Source organism: Typopeltis vanoorti, chromosome 22 (genome assembly GCF_054136105.1).
Source record: "Typopeltis vanoorti isolate ZY-2024b chromosome 22, IOZ_Tvanoo_1.0, whole genome shotgun sequence".
Lineage (NCBI taxonomy): Eukaryota > Metazoa > Arthropoda > Arachnida > Uropygi > Thelyphonidae > Typopeltis > Typopeltis vanoorti.
The window spans coordinates 91,958,464-91,979,925 of record NC_143570.1 but is presented as its reverse complement, the minus strand read 5'-3'; the positions used below and the strand labels follow the sequence as shown (position 1 = coordinate 91,979,925).

Below are 21,462 nucleotides of genomic sequence, written 5' to 3'. Positions count from 1 at the left end.
GGTTTCAATGAATTCTATTATTAGAATAGGATTACAGTTAGACAGTAGGAAAATGAATTTTTTTTATTCTCTTGGAAACAGCTAAAATTACTTAAATCTACTAGAGTGTAATAAATTTAATTTAATCCTTTATCCAAGTATGAGCAAGCAAAGTTTACGTCTGAAAATATCTTATTATAGTCTAACCAAGTGAAAAATAAACTTTCAACATCTTTCTCTAAATCCAGAGTAATGTAATAAAAAGGTGGCACACCTTTTGGCGACTCCTATAGGTAAAGATGACCTTGCTATTGCTTCTGCCTGGTATCTCCACTTCTGAGACTGGCTCCCACTGAAGAGACCTCAATAAAGGTCGAAACTAGTCTGGGTAGTGGCCCTTTCCTCAATGCATAAGATTATACATATCTGCAAGGAGATGTGTTTTGCATTATGGGAGATACTGAGATAGGAGCGATGTTAGCTTGGACAGGGTGAAATATCTAGTTGGGTGTTGTTATAGACCTGGTAATGTAGATAACAGTGAGAAAGAAATGTATGGACTAATTAGCCTGGTAAATAAAAAAATATCATTATGGGCAATAATAATCTTTTCAATTATGGTAATATGGATAGGGATGCAGAGATAGTAGTTGGGACAAACAGGATGAATTTTTGAGTGAGAATTACCTTAGGCAGTATGTAACAGAGGGTAAATGGGATCAAGGGTCTTGGATCTGATCATCTCATCTAATGATGTTATTATAAACAGGATTGTCAAATCTTCCAACAGTGGGTGAAAGTGACCATGAGGTGATCACTTGGCTAGCCATATGAAGATTTCTGTTAGAAATGAATACATTTAGAACTATAAGGCTGGTGATTATGAAAAGCTTAGGAGACAGCTTGCAGCAATAACATGGAATGAGGAACTGGATGGAAAGAAATTAATACTGCATGGGTCTTATTCAATAACTATCTATGGAAGGCAATATATCAGAACGTATACAGAAACATCAGATGAGCGGTGATAATCAGTTATCACTGCTCATTGCTGCTACACTACATTACATGTAGTGTAGTAGCAAGGGAGATGACTCGCTTGGTGAGAGTGGCAAAAACACCAATACAATTAACTCACTAGACTAAAAAGAATTCCAGGTTTTTTTTTTTTTTTTGATATGCGACTAGTAGAAGAAAGAATGATTACAGAAAGATGATACCGATAATGCCATATGGTAGAATGATAACTACTGCAGAGGATACAGTTGAGATGTTTGTTGATCATTTCCTAAAAGGTATTTCATTCCTGCAAACATAATATCATGCAGATGAATGGACTGGGAAAGAAGGGGGAGGAGGAGGTACTCATGGTGAGTGATTAAGGGTTATACGAGGAATTGAGGTCAATGAGGATGTATGGCTTGATGACATATCACAACAACTTGTTTGAAAGAATGTTCCAGTGAGAAAACAATTCCTTTGACATTCCTTTTCAACATGAGCCTTGCACTGGACTTTTCACTTCCAAAGGAGTGAAAAGAGAGTAAAGTCGTTCTGCTTTATAAGAGATAAGAAAAGATTCGAATTAGAGGCCAAACTGTGCATCTGGAGTTGTGATTAAAGTATTTGGGAAGTTAGTCAGGACCAAGATGCAGAACTGGATTGATAGTAGCAGCATTCTTTTTGATGGTCAGCATGGGGTTATCAAAGGAAGATAGTGTTTTAGTAATTTGTTTACTTTGCGAAATTTGGGAAGCAAAGATCGGATACGTAGCATACAATTGGTGGGAGTATCTTGGAAGAAGTGGTGGAGATGAAGGATCTGGGAATAATTGTGGACAAGGACCTAAAATTTCGAGGACACATTGTTAGAATTGTGAAGAGAGCAAAACGAATTATGGCAATGATGGGGAGGATATAGACATGTAGAAGCAAGGATATTATGGTTCCACTGCATAAGACTTTGATTAGGCCACATATAGACTAATGTGCAGAGATTTGGTCACCTGGTTTTCAAAGGATGAAGAGATATTGGAAAAAGTCCAAAGACGATTGACTAGGATAGTTTTTGGTGTCTCAAATGTTGAGTATGAAGACAGACTGAAGTACAAATTTCTGAGATTGGTGGATAGGAGGAAGAGCAGAAGTATGATTGAGACATACGTTATTAAGGGGGGGGGGGTATTACTAGATTAATATGGATGAAGTCCCACACAGAAAGGGGGGAAAAAGAGGTCATCCCCACAAGTTGTATAAGGAGGGTATGGACAAAGGGGTGAGGAAAAGGTTTTCCTCACAGAGAATGATGGGTGATTGGAATGTGAAGAATGAGAACATATTTAAGAGATGATATGAAACTGTGTGAGAGAGAGAGAGAGAGAGGGGATGAGTATTTCTGATTCCATGGAGATCTGATGATGATAATAATCGTAGTAACAATATATTTTGTAGAGATAATATGGAAAGCTGGTACTTTAAAGCTTGAGTCTGCTTACGTTTGTGAAAACATTAGTACAAAAAATGTGAAAAACAGTCAAAATAAAAATATGCTTAATGAGAATGACTATTCTATTTGCGAAAACAAAGTACTGCGAAGAAATTCTTGACATTAGTGTTGCGATGATCAAGAAAATGAAAAAGAAATCTGAAAAGGAAACAATAAAAGGACAAATAAATTAAAAAGAAAATATAACATTGATTTTTTTAACTGAGATTTTGTCAGACAAAATGTAAAGAAGATCCCCCCCCTTCAATCCGTACTGTGTTTCATGTTACGAAATCCTTTTAATGAAATTCAAAAAAGCATCTAATTTTTTCCAAAACAGAGGCTTCGTATGAACAGAGTGTCTATACTTGTGGCTAAGAATATTAAAAATCATATCATGACAAAAAGCTTCATCAAATTGCTTCAGAAATCATGGCAAGGATATGCATGGAAAAAACTCAAAATATTATTGCTGAACTACTCCTTTCCTAATGATACGAATAAACATCTAATAACATTAACAGATGAAAATGTTGAATATCAAATGTTACTACGTTCACTGGTTTTCCTTCAACTTTATGAGTCAACTGATTTAGATGGCAAAACTAATCTCCTTGGCATGTATCCAATATGAATATTTAGAGAAAATACATGATTTTTATTCTGCAGAAGCTTCAGCAAAAAAAAAAAAACATAGGGGCATATATTTTCTTGGCATAAAACGATTTTTTGGTACATAAAGTGGCGTGGATATGATGTGTCAGTGTTGGCTACATGACTGATGAAAGAAAGGCTATTCCTTTCAGTTGCACTATTGGCAGTACTAACACATTATCGCATTCATCGAGAGAAACTTGCTGTTAAGAATATGAAAAAAACCTTAAAACATTTATGAATGAAGAACTAAATATTGCAATTATATCAACTAATTTTTATTTCATATACCAAAATTCTATGGCTATCACATGGAAGATTTTCTGTCAGTTTCTTTGATTTACAAGACAGGATTAAAATATAACTCCACAATGTAAAAGTCATTATTTTACCACCCCAAGACCTCATGGAGTCAAAGACTCATCTGGGAGGTCCATTTATCACACACACAGCTCATCATACTGTGTTTTAAACACATTCAAACTCTTTGCAGAAACCACATTCTCAGACAAGGCATTCCAATCGTTCACAACTCTGAACGAAAAAAACTGCCTCCTCCCCTACTCACACCCTCTTTATACAGTTTCCAGGGATGACCTCTGGTTCTCCCCTGATTTCCTACTATTCTCTGTAAAACTTCTCCAGCATTGATCCTATAATCATATATAATCATATCTCCCCTCTTCCTCCTGTCCACGAGACTCTGCAAATTACATCTTCTCAATCTTTCTTCATACTCGACATTCCAGAGGTGAGAAACTACCTTAGTCAGTCTCGTTTGGACCCTTTCCAACATTTCTTCATCCTTCTAAAAACCCAGTGACCAAACCTGGGAACCATAGTCCATGTGTGGCCTAATCAAAGTCTTATACAACGGAACAAGAATCTCCCTACTTCTACACGTCAGTGTCCTCCGCATCATTACCAGAAGCCTTTGTGTTGTTTTCACAATTTTGGCGATGTGTCCCCTAAATTTTAGATCCTTATCCACCATCACCCCAGATCTCTTATTTCCTCTACCTCCAACAATATATTCTCACCAAGCATAAATTCTGCATCCCATCTTTGTTTTCCAAATTTTAAAACCTTACATTTTGCAACATTGAACTCACATCCCCATTTCTGTGCCCAACACTCAATTTATTCAAGTCTTCTTGTAAGGCCACAACATCTTCACTACTCTTTATGGTTCATCCCAACACTACATCATCCGCAAACAACTGAATATCTCCATCGAAATCTTCACCAATATCATTAATATACAAGTTAAACAGTAATGGAACTAAAACAGACCCCTGAGGCACTCCTCTAGTGACTTTCCTTTTCCTCGATATCGCTCCCCCATACACAACTTGTTGATACCTATCAGATAGCCAGTCTCCAATTCAATGCACTAATCTAACATCTAACCCCATCAGCTCTAGTTTGACTGTCAACTTATCATGAGGTAATCTATCAAAAGCCTTTGCGAAATCCAAATATATAACTGTGTATCCTTTTCCTATGTTCAAAGAAGCAGTCACTTTATTGTAATAAGTAAGTAGATTACTAAAATATGACCTCCCTTTAGCAAATCCATAATGTCCATCAAAGATAATACCATTGTTATCAACCCAACTGTGGATCCTAGTTCTCATAAGCTTCTCCAACAACTTAACCACAACACCTGACACACAGATAGGCCTATAGTTTGATGCTTGAGTTCGATCACCTCCTTTATGAAGTGGCACAATCTTGCCCTTCTTCGACTCCTTAGGAACTTGACTGAGTGCAAGACTCGTATTAAAAAAATATATCAAGGTAGGTGTCAACTCCCTGGTACATTCTTTCAGAATGCGTGGTGATATATTATCAAATCCCACAGCCTTATTAACATCTAGTTTACTGAACTCCCCATACACATCTTGCTCTCCTACATTCAGTCTCTCCTCCCCATCATCAACTGCTGTCAATCCCTCCATGAAGTCACATTCACAAAATTGAAAGATCTTTATGAACTGTTCATTAAGTATCTCCACCACACATTCTGCATTAGCTGTCTTTATACCATTTTCTCCAATCAATGTCATCCTTCCATAATTATTCTTTCTTTTGCTGGCTACATATCGAAAGAATTCTTTAGGATTCTTTTTGGCTTCATTAGCCAACTGCTGTTCATACCTCTCTTTTGCTACTCTTACCAACCAAGTCACCTTCCTTGCTTGGTCTTTGTAGACCTTATGGAATCGGTTATTTACATTTCTCTTATGCTGCCTCCACAATGCCCTTTTTCTCTGTATCGCATGCTTAATCTCTTTATTCATCCATCTCACACCCACCTTGTTTAACCTTCTCACCCTTGGAATACATTTAGACATTGCATCTACTACACAGTTTTTGAAAATCCCCCAAGCTGCATTGATCTCTTTTCCAGCTCACTCCTCATTCCACGTTACACCAGCAAGCTATCTCCTGAGCTCTTCATAATCACGCCCCACGATGGGCTGTGCGTGTGATAAAAGGACCTCTCAGATGAGTCTTTGACTCCATAAGGTCTTGGGGTGGTAATAATAATAACAATAATAATGTAAAAGTCATGTATCTTACCTTTTCAATCACATGCACCATTTTTTCTGGCTTGCCCGATTGGCATACCTAGCGGCATGGGTGTCTGCAGAGGGGGCAAATAAGGAACTTGCGCCCTCCAGATCAACTTGTAAAAAAAAAAAAATAAAATAATAATAATAATAATTAAAATTTAATGATGTAATTATTTGTCTCCAAGATTTGTCTTCCCCCCTCTGCGGAAAATTTTCTGCAGACATCCATGCTTGGTAGATATATTCAGCAACATGAATGACTTGAACCTTACTTTTCAAGGAAAAGATGTCACTATCTTTAATGTTTATAATAAAGTAAGATGCCAAAGTAATAAAGTAAGAGAAATTTGCACAAAAATAAAACTATGGTAGAAACGCTTTGACAATCAAGAATTTTAGAAATTCACAACACTGAATGAGTGCTTTCTCGAGTCTGACAAAAAATATTTCTAAGCTGATTATTGATAACGTCAAATGGCGACTATGAGGCTTATGCGAGCAATTTAAGAAATATTTGCCAGAACGAGCCAGTATTTTCAATTGATCAAGAATCCCCTTTTACATGGATGGAATTCATAAAAAATATCAATGGCAAGTTTTCTTCAAAAGAGAAACAACTTGGTACACCTAGTTTCTGACATATTACTGAAATGATTGTTTAGGGAGAAAATTTTGATGGACTTTTGGCTCCACCTCCTATCGGAATATCCTGAAATAGCTCATGTAGAAATATGGCACTTATTGCCATTTTCATCAACTTATAACTTCGAAGTTGAGTCGAGAAGTGTAGTTGGGTTTTCTACACTTCTTTGTTTGAAAACAAAAAACACAAATCAGCTAAACATGGAGCCACATATGAGACTGAACTTTCCATCTTGGAATCTGACATATGTTTACTGGTGCCCGAAAGAAAGCAGTGCCATTCATTAATATTATTTCGTACATTTGGAAATAATGTTGAATTCAATATCCACTTAATTTGAATTATTTTTTACATTTTTATACAAACTTAATTCCCTAAAAGCTCAAACTTGAATACTGAATAAAAATGAATACTTTAAGAATCGCACTTTTTTGGCATAATTTACAATATCTCTCATTCATATGGTAATTTTCTTCCGACTTAATTTTAGACTGAAAAATATTTTAGTTATGCATTTCATGCAGACATTCCACAATTTTGCACTTATGAGGGGCATATAAAGAACCATTTTTGATGGCAAAATATGACCTATCGGTTATAGGTGAAATATAGGGACTAGTGGGTTGTTGCGTTATGTTTATCCAAGTGGGCATTGGCCAGAAAGGTTCGAGAGCGATTGCTCTAGATATAGCAAGAAAAACGGTTACCATATACATTCCTCTTCTAATTCTGCTACAAACTGTTTTATGCCACTTGTGCTTTTCCATTTTAAAACCTGATATGAACCCATACTCGTTCTGATTAGGCAAGTAAATGGATATGGAATTTAGGTTGCTATTCAATTGTATGCACAGTATTAATTAATTAATTTTTTTTATTTAAATAAAAAAGATTTGATAGGCAGAATATTGGAATAAGATAATATAAATATATTTAATTTTCATAAAATTTCAATAGCCTTTGAGACTGTCAATAATTGTAATACTGATCTGTAATTTTTACTGATTTCATTTCTGTCCTTTAAATAACCAAAAAAAAAGCAGTAACCTTTACATGTGCTATGAACTTAGTGTTCAAAAAAGTTATGTGTATTTATAATCAACACTATTTTTAAAACGTAGCAAAATCTCATCTTTCTCATCTCATACCAAAATCTTTTTTTTTTTTTTTTTAATACATTTAAAATCAGTGGCGGCTCATACATAAGCACTGCAACACTGCAGCATCCCAAAGGAAAAAAATTAAAAAATTAAATTTTGTTTGTGTTTATAAATAATAACAATGCTTACATTATATACCGTATTTTCTGGTGTATAAGACACACTTTTTTACCTTAAAAATGGGGTATGTCTTATATAATGAAGGTAAAGATTGTTTCCTCTTTTCAAAGTCATACGCACTCCCTTTTATGTTCCAAGATCTTTGTAGAAGGTTAATGGTGCAATCAAATTGATGCATGACCTTCACGTGACTTCTAGTGCATCACTGGCTAAGAACGGGGGAGTCCCTATTCAAGTTTCATAATATCTTATCCGAGTAATCAGTTACTAATGTTTATCAATATTGAGTTGACATGTTGAGATATTTTGTGTTTAGTTTGATATTTCCCCGTTGATTTTAGTGATGGAAAAAAACAGGCGACATTCATATACTTCAAGTTACAAACTGCAGGTTGTAAAATATGAAGAAGAACAAGGGAATAGGGATGCTGAAAGACATTTTGGACCTTCGCCGACAGAAAAAGTTTTTTTTAGGTTTTTTCCAGAAAATTGTATTAAATTTCTTGGGTGCGTCTTATAGGAGGTTAATGGTGCAATCAAATTGATGCATGACCTTCACATGACTTCTAGTGCGTCATTGGCTAAGAACGGGGGAGTCCCTATTCAAGTTTCAAAATATTTGTATTGCATTTACCAGAAAATACGGTAAATGCAATACAACATGTTAAAGGTTACAGCTTATGTTTTGACATTGAGTGAATAGTTAATAATTGGAGTTGTTTGATTAACGCTTTAGATTGCACTGCAATCTAACGCAGTGTCGGAATTATCACGTTAGGCCAATTGCAGCTGGTCTCGCCGATATTCGTTTGCGCTCCTCATTGCATGTTACCAGTGATTCCAACACTGCTTGTTTGGGCAGTGTATTGTATGCTTGTGTGCGTTATTTCTGTGAGATATTAAACTTTTATTATTGGTGTTTGTTCGTGGTGAGGGTGAAATATTTTTAATAAAGCAATGTTTTAATATGTAAATTTATTTATTAATAAATGGTTACTGATTAGGAAAAAAAGAATTTTATTTATTATTTTCTTATTTTGTATATGCAGCACCCCCCCCTTAAAATTTTCACCAGCCACCACTGTTTAAAGTACTAAGCATAAAAACCAAAATTGAGATGGAGAGGAAACGCCTTCATATAAATCAATTAATTTGTCCCTCTAAGAGAGGACTTAATTATTCAGAATGGTACCCTGATAAAGTGATAATTACACCACTAAAGTGCATCATCTGTTAATCACCCAACCACATTCACTATTCAAGTTGTGCTGTGGATGGAAGAACTTTAAATACATCGATTCCTGGCACTGTCCCGAGCCGACTACTTATTTCATCCTGTTTAATCTGCATTTCAATAAGGATTACAATGTCAACATTATAATTAATCATAGTTAACATTATTAGTCCTGTATGAAAAAAAATTCGAAGTACTGTATTTTTAAATTCAAGGGTATAACAATTAGAGAAACAAAATTTGCAAATTCATCATCAGATTTCAAAAGACCGGAAAAAAAATTTCATACTTTCATCAGAGAAGCTGATACAAGGCATCTTGCATAATAGAATATCTTCAAGTATCAAGTCAAATCTAGCTTTTATTTTAATTATTCTAACTTTTTTTTTTTGGTGAAAAATTTCATTCCACAAAAATTTATAAATTTTATTCATTTGAATGAAGTTGTATTCCTTTATACACTAACTTATACGCTTGGAGATCCTAGAAGCCAAATTTCATTAAATACTATGTTATTACTTGGAGGCAAGTTTAATTGTGAACTTTAAATAACTCCAAACAGCAATTGAAACAGCTCGACAAATTTGAGTAAAGAACGAAAATCCATATACCATATTTCACTGAAATCCGTCCAATTACATACACAGAAATTACCCGCAAGCACGTCAAGGCAAAATGAAGCTAAACAAGTGCTTAAGTATTTTTCTAAACATACCTAAATAATGATAATAAAATATATGGTTATTATCATATTCGTAACAAGGCACCCATGCGGCACAAACCCTGTGCCGTGGGTTTGCGCCGCCTGGGTGCAAAATTTTTCTGTCCTCCCTTCCAATAAAAATTAAAAGATCCCAAAGTACAATAACACGTTACGAATCATTTTATTATACTGCCGCCTGCAGTATAATAAAAATTGTGCACGCCCGGGTGCACCCCAATGTGCACCCGGGCGTGCACAATGGGCCTGTTCATAACTATATTTCAGCCACTAGAGGGCTACATGGTGTGTAGTGTTTGTGGAGAGCTCCCGAACAGATAAGTGTCATTTTGAGTAATAATTGATGAATTTGCATAGTATTTACATAGTATTGTTTACTTTTTGTATTTTAGCGTGTCTGGGTGATTTTTTGGGTGTTTTCTGAGTATTTTAAATAGTATATTGATAGATACGATTATCGTGCAGATGGCCCCCATAAAGAGGAATACAACAAAGATAGCGTCCAGATCGCCATATTTGTCTAAAAAATTTTATTTAAATGATTTGATTCAGTGTACTGTTTGCAAAATGTATGCATTGAGGAGAGCGGTTGGATTCGGGTTAAACAACGATAGTGGAGTGAATGCGTGCAGAAAGTGTAAAGAATGTGAAGATTTAAAGAGTATATCAGGTCATGAGAGTGATATCGTTGTCGAAAGTGAGAATCGAGAAAATAGCGATATTTGCGAGTTAGTACCAGACAGCTGCGGGTGGCATTGAAAGTGAGAATGAAGGTAAACATACAGAACGAATTATCGGAGAATAAAAATGATAAGACTGATGCATATGAGTGAGATAGCTTGGTTATGCAGAGCGATACACAGGGCAAATCAGCAGCTGGAGCATTGGCAAAAATGTTTACCGAGCATAGCGACTGATAAACGACAAAAGTATGATAGAAAAAATAAGAGTATGATAATGAGTGTAAACAAAATGAAAGAGCAAGTGTTGTATGGAGATTGCTTAGTAAGAGGTGTGTTAGTTGAGAGTTTAACAGAATCATACCAACCTGATGCGAACGTTAAGGATGTAAGCGAGTCGATTAGAATGCAAAAGCAGCGGGTGAAAGAATTGATAGTGGTAGCAGGTACAAATGATTTGAAAGGAGACAAAATGGCTATGAGTGAGGATGTGAAGTAATTACTTGAGGTAGCAAAAGAGAAGCGTGAGAGAGTTAGGATGGCAAGTCTGTTTCGGCCCTCTTCCTATGCTCTTCACTGTTCACGGTATGACAGTGAAGAGCATAGGAAGAGGGCCATAATTGCAAATGACTTTATGCATAAATTACGCAGGACAATTGGTGTGGAATTTGTAAATGTGTGGAGTGAGTTCGATGGGCAAAAGGATTTATATAAGATTGATGGTTTACATTTGAATGGATTTGGTGTACGGAGACACGAAAATGTGTAGTCGAATATAGTGGATGTGCAGAATTGAGGAAACTAGAGTTAAGGGGGGAAGGAGTACATATGCAGACTTTATGGAGACAGTTAAGTATATGAATGTGTGTAATATGCCCAAGCGAGCACGAAAGACTATGAATCAGAATGGGATAGTTAGTATAAGGCATCAAAATGAGGAGGGGACAAATGGGCTTCTGCAATTCATGTATACTAATGCCAGAAGTATTAGGAACAAGAAGGAAGAATTTTTGGTCTTGGTTGGTACTTCCAGGCCACAGGTTATTAGCATTAGGGAAACATGGCTGACAGAAGATAATATAGCTAGTGGGATTTAATGTGAGGGGTATGGTGTGTTCAGGAGTGACAGGGAGAATAAAATGGAGGGAGGAGTGTTACTGATGATAGCTGATGAGCTACAGCCAAGGAGAATAGAAGTGGAACTGCAGGATAGAGAAAAGAGCACATTTGAGGCTATTTGGTGTGAGATTGAAACTAGCAGAACAAAATATACAGTTAGGTGCTGCTATAGACCAAGTGATGGAATAGATGGTGGACACAGTATGCATAAGCAAATAGAAGAAATGAGTGGAAGGAGGGTAATTATTATGGGAGATTTCAACTATGGTAACATTGATTGGAAGGAGGAGAGGACATATGGGAGGAAGGAATTGGATTTTATGCGGTTATTAAGGGATAACAATCTGCAACAGCATGTAATGGAAAATACTAGGAGTCAGAGAGTGCTTGACCTAATAACTGCATCTGAGAATTTGGCTGTAACGAATATGACCACATTACCACCAATTGGTGAGAGTGATCATAGGGTCTTGACTTGGGAGATGGCTAAAGGTGTGGAATTTACAATTAAGACAGGGTATATGTGGAATAATCAGGCTGGTAAGTATGACAAGCTTAGGAATTTGATTGGATCAGTGCCATGGCATTTTAAAACTGCAAGGGCTAGATGTTGATAGTGCATGGGAGGTGGTTAGGAAGTGTTTGCATGAAGCAATGGCTGACTGTATACTAGAGTCTGAATAATAATCAAGTAAGGGTTAAATGGATGAATAATACCATTAAGCTTGAGCTGCAAAAAAGAAACAACTATGGAGGGAATTTAAGGGAAAACGTGACCAGCAGACACATGAACGGTATAAAGCGCAGGCCAGAAGGGTAACGAGTGTGGTAAGAAAAGCAAAAACGGATTATGAAAAAGCATAGCCATGCAGACTAAAGAGAATCCCAAAAAGTTTTTTTGATATGTTGCAAATGAAAGAAAAAATGTATATGGCAAAATGATTTTAAAGAATGCCGATGGTAGGGAGGTAACCGAATCAGTTGAATTACTGAGAGAGCACTTTGCAAGAATATATCATCCAGGTGGTGACATTGCAGGAATGAATGAACCAATAGATTATACAGGAATTGTGGTGAATGAAGTGGAGGTAAGTAGTCTATTACAAAATCTCATCAACACATCTGTAGGATTGGATGGTATACCAGCTCGTGTCGTACGTGAAGCGGCTAAAGAATTATCAGTGCCCTTGTCCAGTTTGTTTAATTTGAGTCTCGGGTCTGGGTCAGTCCCGAGGGGCTGGAAAGAGGGGAAAATGGTTCCACTACATAAAGCAGGTTCCAAGACTGCTGTTGTAAATTGCCGACCGATCAGCATATCAGGAATCTGGGACACTGTGTGGGGGACAGCATGGTTTTGTGAAGGGTAGAGAATGCCTCAGTAACTTGCTCACATTTTATAACACAGTGACGGCTGAACTGGATAAGGTTAATGGGTTTACAGTGTTTCTACTGGACCTTGCTGAGGCTTTGACAGGATACCAAATGGAATTCTAATTCAATCCTATATCCATCCCCATAAACTGCAGCATATGGAGATGGATATAGGGTTGGTGAGATGAATAGGGGGGTGGTTGATGGAGAGATATCAGAGAGTGGTTTATTCAGGAGTAGAATCCAAAAGACGGCTTGTGACTAGTGGTGTGCTGCAGGGTTCTGTTCTTGGACTACTACTTTTCAATTTGTTCATTAACGATATAATAAGGAATCTGAGAGGATGTGTTCACTTGTTTGCTGATGATGCAAAGTTGGGTGGAACAATAGTGAGTGCACAGGATATCAAAATTTTGCAAGATGATTTGGATAGTTTGGATGACTGGGCTAGGGAAAATGGATGTCGATTTAATGTGGCAAAGTGTAAGTTTATGCATTTGGGGGTGAAAAGATTAGCAGTAGTATATCACATTGGTGGAACTGTACTCCAGGAGATTGATGAGGCCAAGGATTTGGGAGTGTTGGTGGATAGGGAGTTGAAGTTTAGGGGGCACATCACAAAAGAGACTAAATCAGCTCATCAAATCACTTGGTTGCTGAAGAATACTTTAACAAGCAGAGACAAACAAGTTATTGTTACTCTGTATTCAGCCTTGATTAAGACCCCATCTAGACTACTGTGACCAGATATGGGTGCCACAGTTTCTTCTTGATAGGGAGGAGGTGGAGAGGATCCAGAGGTGAGTGACCAAGATGACAGCAGGTCTACGGAATGAACCTTATGAGAAGAGGTTGAAGATTTGTGGATTACAAAAATTGGTTGATAGGCGGAAAAGGGATGTATGATTGAGACATTCAAATTACTGAAGGGTTTCTATAAGATTAATTCAGAAGACATTTTTGAGAATAGGACTGGTGGTGGGAGGACTAGGGGCCATACATGGAAGCTGGGCAAGAATGTGGTTAGCAAGGGTGTTAGAGCTAGGTTTTTTACTTGAGTGTGGTGAATGAGTGGACTACGCTGCCAGAGTCTGTTGTGGGTGCTATGACTGTGAATGAGTTCAAGGCGATGTATGATAGATACTGTGTGAATATCGAATAGTTGTTCTTGATATGATGTTAGGGCCTCCCTCGATGAGTCTGTCGACTCATCCTTGGAGTTGCCTGAAATAATAATAATATTATCATTTAGAACAAAAAGCTCGAAATGTGCATACCACGGTAGAAATATAGCATTAGGGAAACATGGCTGACAGAAGATGATATAGCTAGTGGGATTGAATGTGAGGGGTATGGTGTGTTCAGGAGTGACAGGGAGAATAAATTTTTCCCCCGTTTTGGCTGTATATAAGCTTTTTATTGTTCTCTTTTTAATTTTTTTAGATAAGTTATTTTCATTATCGTCTGAACAGGAGAAGGGCAATTTTTCGTTGCACTGAGTCAACGATCAGTACCTGCCATGATACCAACCATGTATAGTCTGTGCCAGCCACCCCTAAAATATTAAGTACGATTTTATTTTGTCTATGTTTCTTAATAATATTAATATGGTTCATTATCATTTTAGAAAATCAGACCTCTTTCCGCCTCCCCTCAATACTAGCAAACCGGCCAGAGAACAGACTCAATAAGTCTTTGGACTCCCTGGAGGTGTAATGTAATAATAATAATAATAAACAGATAATATCGATGTGAGGTGCAAGCATAATATGGATGGTGGACTGTGTAATGTAGTGCCCACCAGCGATGAGTCGTTTGACTCAATGGAAGCTTCTCCTCATAATAAGGTGAAGCAGGAAGACAATTGTGGAAATAATTCATAACCATATATACTGCTTGGAAAAAAAGTCAGTGGACGTCCCCATGAGCAAGTGCATCATGCCATGTATTACGTGTTTGTAGCTTATAAATTTATTGGAAATGTGATGCTTTCACGTCAGTGCAACTGTGCCATGTTGCATGCCTATCCGTTAGGCAATTTTTTTGACAAATTGGGCCATCCCGTGCCAACAATCAGTGATACCATACTGAGATGGAAGCACAGAGAGTCAAATTGCAAGTGCTACTCGCAGTGGACGATCCACCATACTTCGAACGTGACCGTAGGAACTACGAAGGATAATATGTTAAAATTGTCATTTGTCGGCCGGTATGTCGAATACGGAGTTCCGGGCATCGACTGAAACACGAATCTGCACAAAAATATTCAGAACTGAAGCTTATGACATGGATTTTCATGGCAAGACCACAATATGCAAGCCTCGCATTACCCGAACCAACATACAGCGTCCTCTTGTGGTGGTGCAGTGGTGGTGCAAAGAGCATGTAGCGAGGGACGTGGAAAGCTGTGTTATAGAGAGACGAATCACGCTACACTCTTTACCGAGCTGAATGACAGATGTGGAAGATGCAGATGCACTTTCGGTGACAGTCTCTTACCAGAGTGCGTAATCCCAACTATGAAATTCGGAAGTGGCGGAGTGATGTATGATTCTGTTTTTCCTGGTTTGGCCTCATATGTCTGTTTGTTGTGCCACTAACATTGACTTCTGAGAGGTATCTGAATGGTATCTGGACAATGCAATGCTTCCTACTTTGTGACGTTTCTACGGAACTGACCTTATCTCTTTCAGCAAGACAAACCTGTCATAAGGCTACTGCTGTAACTGCATAGTTTGTGGACACAAACGTCATCACACTTGACTGGCCTGCACAGAGCTCTGATTTCAACCCTATTGAGCATCTGTGGGGTGAACTGGAGTATCAGGTGAAGTCAACGGACGTCCGTCCCACAGCAGTCCGGGACCTAATTACATGGCTGCAGGAAGAATGGTCCAAAATTCTCATTGATCGCTATCGTATGCTTGTGGAAAGTATGCACCGTAGGATTGCTTTAGCCATCGCAATTAGGTTCTACGTCGTATTAAGGTGGGCACCATGGCTGTTTGTTCTTCACACTATGGTGTCTACCCCCCCCCCATCCACATACACACGGCTTCAATAACACGCTCATCTCTTGTAACTGACAAGTATAAAAAAGATGGGAGTTTTTAAAAAAGAGTTTTTGAGTTTTCGGTTTAATCAGTATTACTAAAATAAAACTAAGTAACATCGATTCTGTTTCATGTCGTATATAATTTTTTGTACGTTTACCTTACTTGTCACATCTATTTGTGAAATGCTTTTCATTACAAATCCGTTTTGTCAATTATCATTGATTTTGTCGTAATGAAATACTATCAATGAGAATATAAGGTCGCATCATTTTATCGTAAGAGAGCGCTCAGTCGTACTCAGTCGCGTAGATGGGGGGGGGGGATCCGCCCGGGCGCACCTTGCGTTTAAGAAATCTTGCCATACTGTCTATAGAACAGCAACTGAGAGATGAAATAGACTTCGACAACGTCATCGACGATTTTGCTAACGGAAAAGCAAGAAAAATAACATTTTGGAATGTTGAAATTAAAGTTTTACTTCAAAAATAAACCATCATCATCAAATTCCTGCCATGTACCCTCAAAGGGGTGTACAGGATATGATAGTACTACATAAAAAATTTACATCATTACTAACTTCCTATCTACAATTTTCCTCGAAATCAGTCTATTACCTGTCAAGACTCCAACATTATCAGATCTTATATTTCTATCGTCAAAGGCACTTTATACCGTATCGATCCACCTATATATTGCTCTTCCTCTGGGGGTCGTTTTCCTGCCAACCTGGCAGAGAACACTTGTTTTGCTAATCTTTCCTCTCCCATTCTATTTAAGTGACCATACCAACAGAGATTAGCTCTGTTAACGCATTCCTGGATGCTAACAATGTCAAGTTCTTTCCTAATATCCTCGTTTTTATTATGATATTGCCATTGATGCCATCTGTTCATGCCCCTAATCTTTCTCAGGACTCTCATATCTGCAGTCTCTAGTCTTTGGTAAAGTGCTTTACTTCTGACCCATCTCTCAGATTCATAAGTTAAAACTGGTTTGAACACTGTCTTGTATACAGCTAATTTAGTGTTCCGACTAATTTCTCTCTTATTCCATATGAATTTATTCAATTGACTTCCTACCTTACCAGCTTTGTTGATTCTGTTGTCTATTTCCATATTTAATTTACCCTCTTCACTAAACATCGTGCCTAAGTAGCTGAAATGTTTTACTTGTTCTATTCTATAGGTTTCCATTCGCAACGCAGTTGACATTTTCAACGATTCTGCCTATTTTCATTGTCTTTGTCTTTTTATTGCTGCCCTTCTTACAATATCTATTACAATAGCTATTCAATTTAGTTATTCAATAAACATAGTGTTTTAATTTATTTCCCTATATGTCATTTTGACTTTTTGTAGTATTTTTGGTGTGTATTGATAAGGGCGTAAAACTCAGGAACCGCCCCAGGCGCAAAAGTTCTAGCTACACCACTGGTCGTACTGCGAGATAATCAATTAATTGCGACAAGGCAACCTGAACACAGAGGTACCACAGATCTGGATGCTATCCTCGGCATTAAACTGCCGGTTATTATTGCCGGAGATTTTAACGCAAAACATCAAGCCTGGAGCAGTAGGTCTATAAATAGGAATGGCCGCATCCTCTTTAACTACACAAGCTCAAATTGCGCAACTGTGGCTGGTCCCTCAGTGTGAACTCACCACAGTCCTACTGGCTCATCCGACGTCTTGGATATAGCTGTCCTTCAGAATGTCAACCTACAGTACTCCCTGGAATCATTGAATGAGTTATCATCAGACCACAATCCTATTCTGCTCCAACTGGGTTATCAGAGGGATCTTCCCCATTCGCCTCATACCTTCATTCCCTGGGAAAAACTATTCAAAATGCTTCCAAACTACATTGATCCTATCCCTCATATTAATTCCAAGGAAGAAATTGATTCTGCAGTCAATAAACTTGCTGATCAAATCAACACAGCCATAGCATCTGTCACCTCAAATTCAGTTGCCTTCAAGCCTAAACGACTACCAGATGACATAATGAACTTAATCAGGGAGAAAAATAAAGCAAGAAAAAGATACCACAACACCAGAGCACCCCAAGACAAGAAATATCTCAACAAAATGAACAGTGCAGTGAGAGATGCACTTAAAGTCCATAGAAACAAACTATGGGAAGATAAATTAGCCTCCATATCACCTGGTGATCAATCCGTTTGGAAGTTCCTGAGAAACATCAAAAACAAAAACAAATCTCTTCCTCCTCTCAAATCTGACCTGAACATTGTTTACACAGATGCAGAAAAAGCCGAAACTATAGCTAAAAATTTAGAAAAACAGTATAGCCCTTCATACAATAATCTAAATTTCAATCATATTTACAAAGTCCACCGCCACGTCAGACACGTGTTAAAACGGCCTGATACCTGTACCAGCCAACTCACACCAGCTGAAATTTATGACATTATAAAGAATTTAAAGAATAAAAAAGCTCCAGGGCCTGACGGCATCTCCAACAAAGTTATTAAACTGCTACCGCGAAAGGCCATCGTATATCTCACAACAATAATAAATGCTATGTTCAGGTTTAAGTACTTTCCCTCTGCATGGAAGTTGGCAGACGTAGTTCCTATATACAAACCGGGCAAGGATCCTCAGCAGCCTCAAAGTTATCGTCCCATAAGTCTGATATCTAATTTGGGCAAAATAGCAGAAAAAGCTATCCTTTCCAGAATTCAACTTTCAGTAAAAAAATTAAACATCCTTCCTTCAGAACAGTTTGGTTTTCGCCAATTTCACAGTACCACCCAACAAATTCATAGACTAATAGAATTCATTATCACACGTTATAATTGGCATCAATACACCGGAGCAGTTTTTCTTGATTTAGAAAAGGCGTTCGACAAATTATGGCACTTTGGACTGCTATACAAGTTGATTTTGGCTGGCATTCCATGAGATCTAGTCCAAATCATAAAGTCATTTCTTAGTGACAGACGAATGCAAGGCAAACTAAATGATATATTATCTACCCAGCGACGCATCTTGGCAGGAGTTCCTCAAGGGTCCCTTCTGGCACCGATACTTTTCGCGATTTACATGGCGGACATTCCGCACAATCCAATGTCATCCATTATTGCCCTATACGCAGACGACACAGCTATACTAGCCAGATCTATTAAACCGCACCTTGTCACCAAGAAACTGCAAGAAAACCTGCAGAGATTAGAGCACTGGTTCTCGGAATGGAGACTGCAAGTAAACCCTCAGAAGAGTATCGCCATGCTCTTCACTAAAAACACAATATCTCCCAAAGATGACATCTTCCTATTTAATACCAAGATTCCCTGGAAACCAGAAGCTAAATATCTGGGTGTACTGCTGGACAGAAAACTAACTTTCAGTTCACATATAAAAGCCTCATGTTCGAAAGCATCAAGAGTCATTGCACAGCTTTACCCTCTTATCAATAGGAATAGCAAGCTGGATACCAAAATAAAACTGATCCTTTATCAATTGATGATTCGACCCATTATTACTTATGCTTCCCCAGCCTGGAGCCACACCTCAAGTACAAATATCCTCAAACTACAGAAAGTGCAAAACAAATGTCTCCGCATGATCTTGAACGCACCATGGTATGTCAGAAATGTCCAACTCCACTGGGATACAAATATCCCCTACATCTACTCTTTCCTGCAGTCTTCAGCAGTAAAATTCTTCTCAGTATCCTCTTCACATCCAAATGAATTACTGCAACAAGCAGCCAATTATAATGAAACAGACTTCTCAAAATACAGGAGACCGAAGGCCATCCTACTTCCAAATGAAGATCTCTAAATCACACTCACTCAAGCAGAGCATTTAGTTCATAAACTTTTCCTCACACAGCAATCCTTATCAGATAGCAGGGATTAAAAAAGCATTTTGCTTCACCCTTATAGTCAGCAACGTCTTGCGTTGCGTCAACACAGAGGTAATTAGCTTATTTCTTACTAAGTGATGGAATAATTTCGAAACATTTCTTTTTACAAGATGGCCATAAGTCACGAAGGGGTTTAAACATTTAATAACTTTATTAAATTTTTGTTATAATGAAATACAGAACCTGGAGTTTGTTTTTTTTTGTTATTAAAAAAATTTTTTAATAAAAAAATTAAAAAAAAACTTATTTTAAATCCCTGCGTGACTGATGGGTCACCCTGTATTAATTTTAACTGTAATGTTTTTCGATTGTTTTCAGAGTTGGCGCCATGTCATATGACATCATTGGCTCTGGCAGCGCCAATCAAAATTCAGAAATGCAGCACCATAGTTACGTGTAGACCTAAGAGTTTTTATGACCCAATGTTTTCACGTTGTTTATAATGGCAGAAGAAACTGTTTTTTCTTTTTTTTTTCCAGAAAAGCAATTCAAGACGTAAGTGTCAGAAACAAAAAAATGTTAAGAATGGTATATTAATTATTAATAAATGGTCTTGTATCACTTATAAAATGAGTGATTTTTTTTTTCAGACTGATACACACACTAATACATAAATAAGTAGTTAACGTATTTGTTTCAACACGGGTAGTTACACAGAGTAAAAATTAGCCATTGCATTAACAAAAGCTTGTAAATTGCCCAGATCCGGAATTAGACACGTGAATATATTATATTAGGCGAACGTGGTTGAATATACCCAGGCTAACATCTGAGTAGCGAGATATTTGTCTGACTGGTGCAGCAACACAAAAATTTTCCATCCCTACATATCATTTCACATAGCTGAAATTCTCTGAGATTAACTGGTTAGAAATTTAATTAAAATTTCTGAATTTAATTATTCACAAAAGTTGAAAAAAAAACTTTCTTAATGAAAATGAAATACTTACAGTGATCCCTGCTTATTTCTATGAAGGGCTACGGAGTAACCGAAGTAAGTGCTGACATTCCCCTCGAAAATCACCGGAAACTTAGTATTAATGTTGAAACTGCGTGCCGCTGCTATGAGATAAGCTACTAGAAAGAGAACATGCACCTGCTTTTCCACTTTCATTCTCCCTTGCAGAATGAAGCAATGTTGGGAAGTAAGTCACGTATATAATTCGATTTTTAAATAAATAAAAAAAAATGACGTTTCGCAAACAGTATTATAATAATGAAAACACGTTTGGAATGTGAAATCCAATTTTAAAATTTTAATTACAACGGTTAATTATTTCTACTATCAGTCAGTATGCTTCTTATGAGGTGCACTTAAAACGGTAACAAGGTTGACAACACTAATTTGTACAAAAACTCACAGGAAACTAACCGTAATGGAAATTGTAGCAGCAGTTAAAGCCTTCCAATCACATAAGGGAAATGATGTCATAATGATTTCATAACGCTTTGAATTTGTCAGCGCTTCACGGAAACATAATAGACGACATGAGAATGAAGTGTTGGAGAAAGGGAGCACACTCGGAAGCCGAGTAGATGTAATTCTATCTTAATTCACAAGGTAAAACATTCAATGATGTCAGCGCTTTTTTTTTCCCCCAATAATCAAAAGAATCTTATAACAGTTGGACGAAAACTGCTGCATTTCTTTTGATGGGAATGCTGCAGTTCGCATTACACTTGAATACTAAAACGTATCACCTTTGAAAGGCATTTGGTACAACTTAATCAAATCTGTGAACATCTTAGGATAATCAAAAATGAAATACAAAA

General features: G+C 37.3%; 1 protein-coding gene across 2 annotated transcripts in view; it reads right to left on the bottom strand.

The window, feature by feature from the left end:
• The window catches only part of LOC150094569 (integrin alpha-9-like), an 806,800-nt gene extending 785,692 nt beyond the window's left edge, over positions 1-21,108 (bottom strand). For both annotated transcript variants that reach the window (XM_090411876.1, XM_090411877.1), the window contains exon 1: positions 20,640-21,108. In XM_090411876.1, the coding sequence (XP_090268002.1) occupies positions 20,640-20,803 (164 nt within the window). In that variant the 5' untranslated portion in view covers positions 20,804-21,108. The remainder of the gene's footprint in view (positions 1-20,639) is intronic.
• Positions 21,109-21,462: the final 354 nt, after the last annotated feature.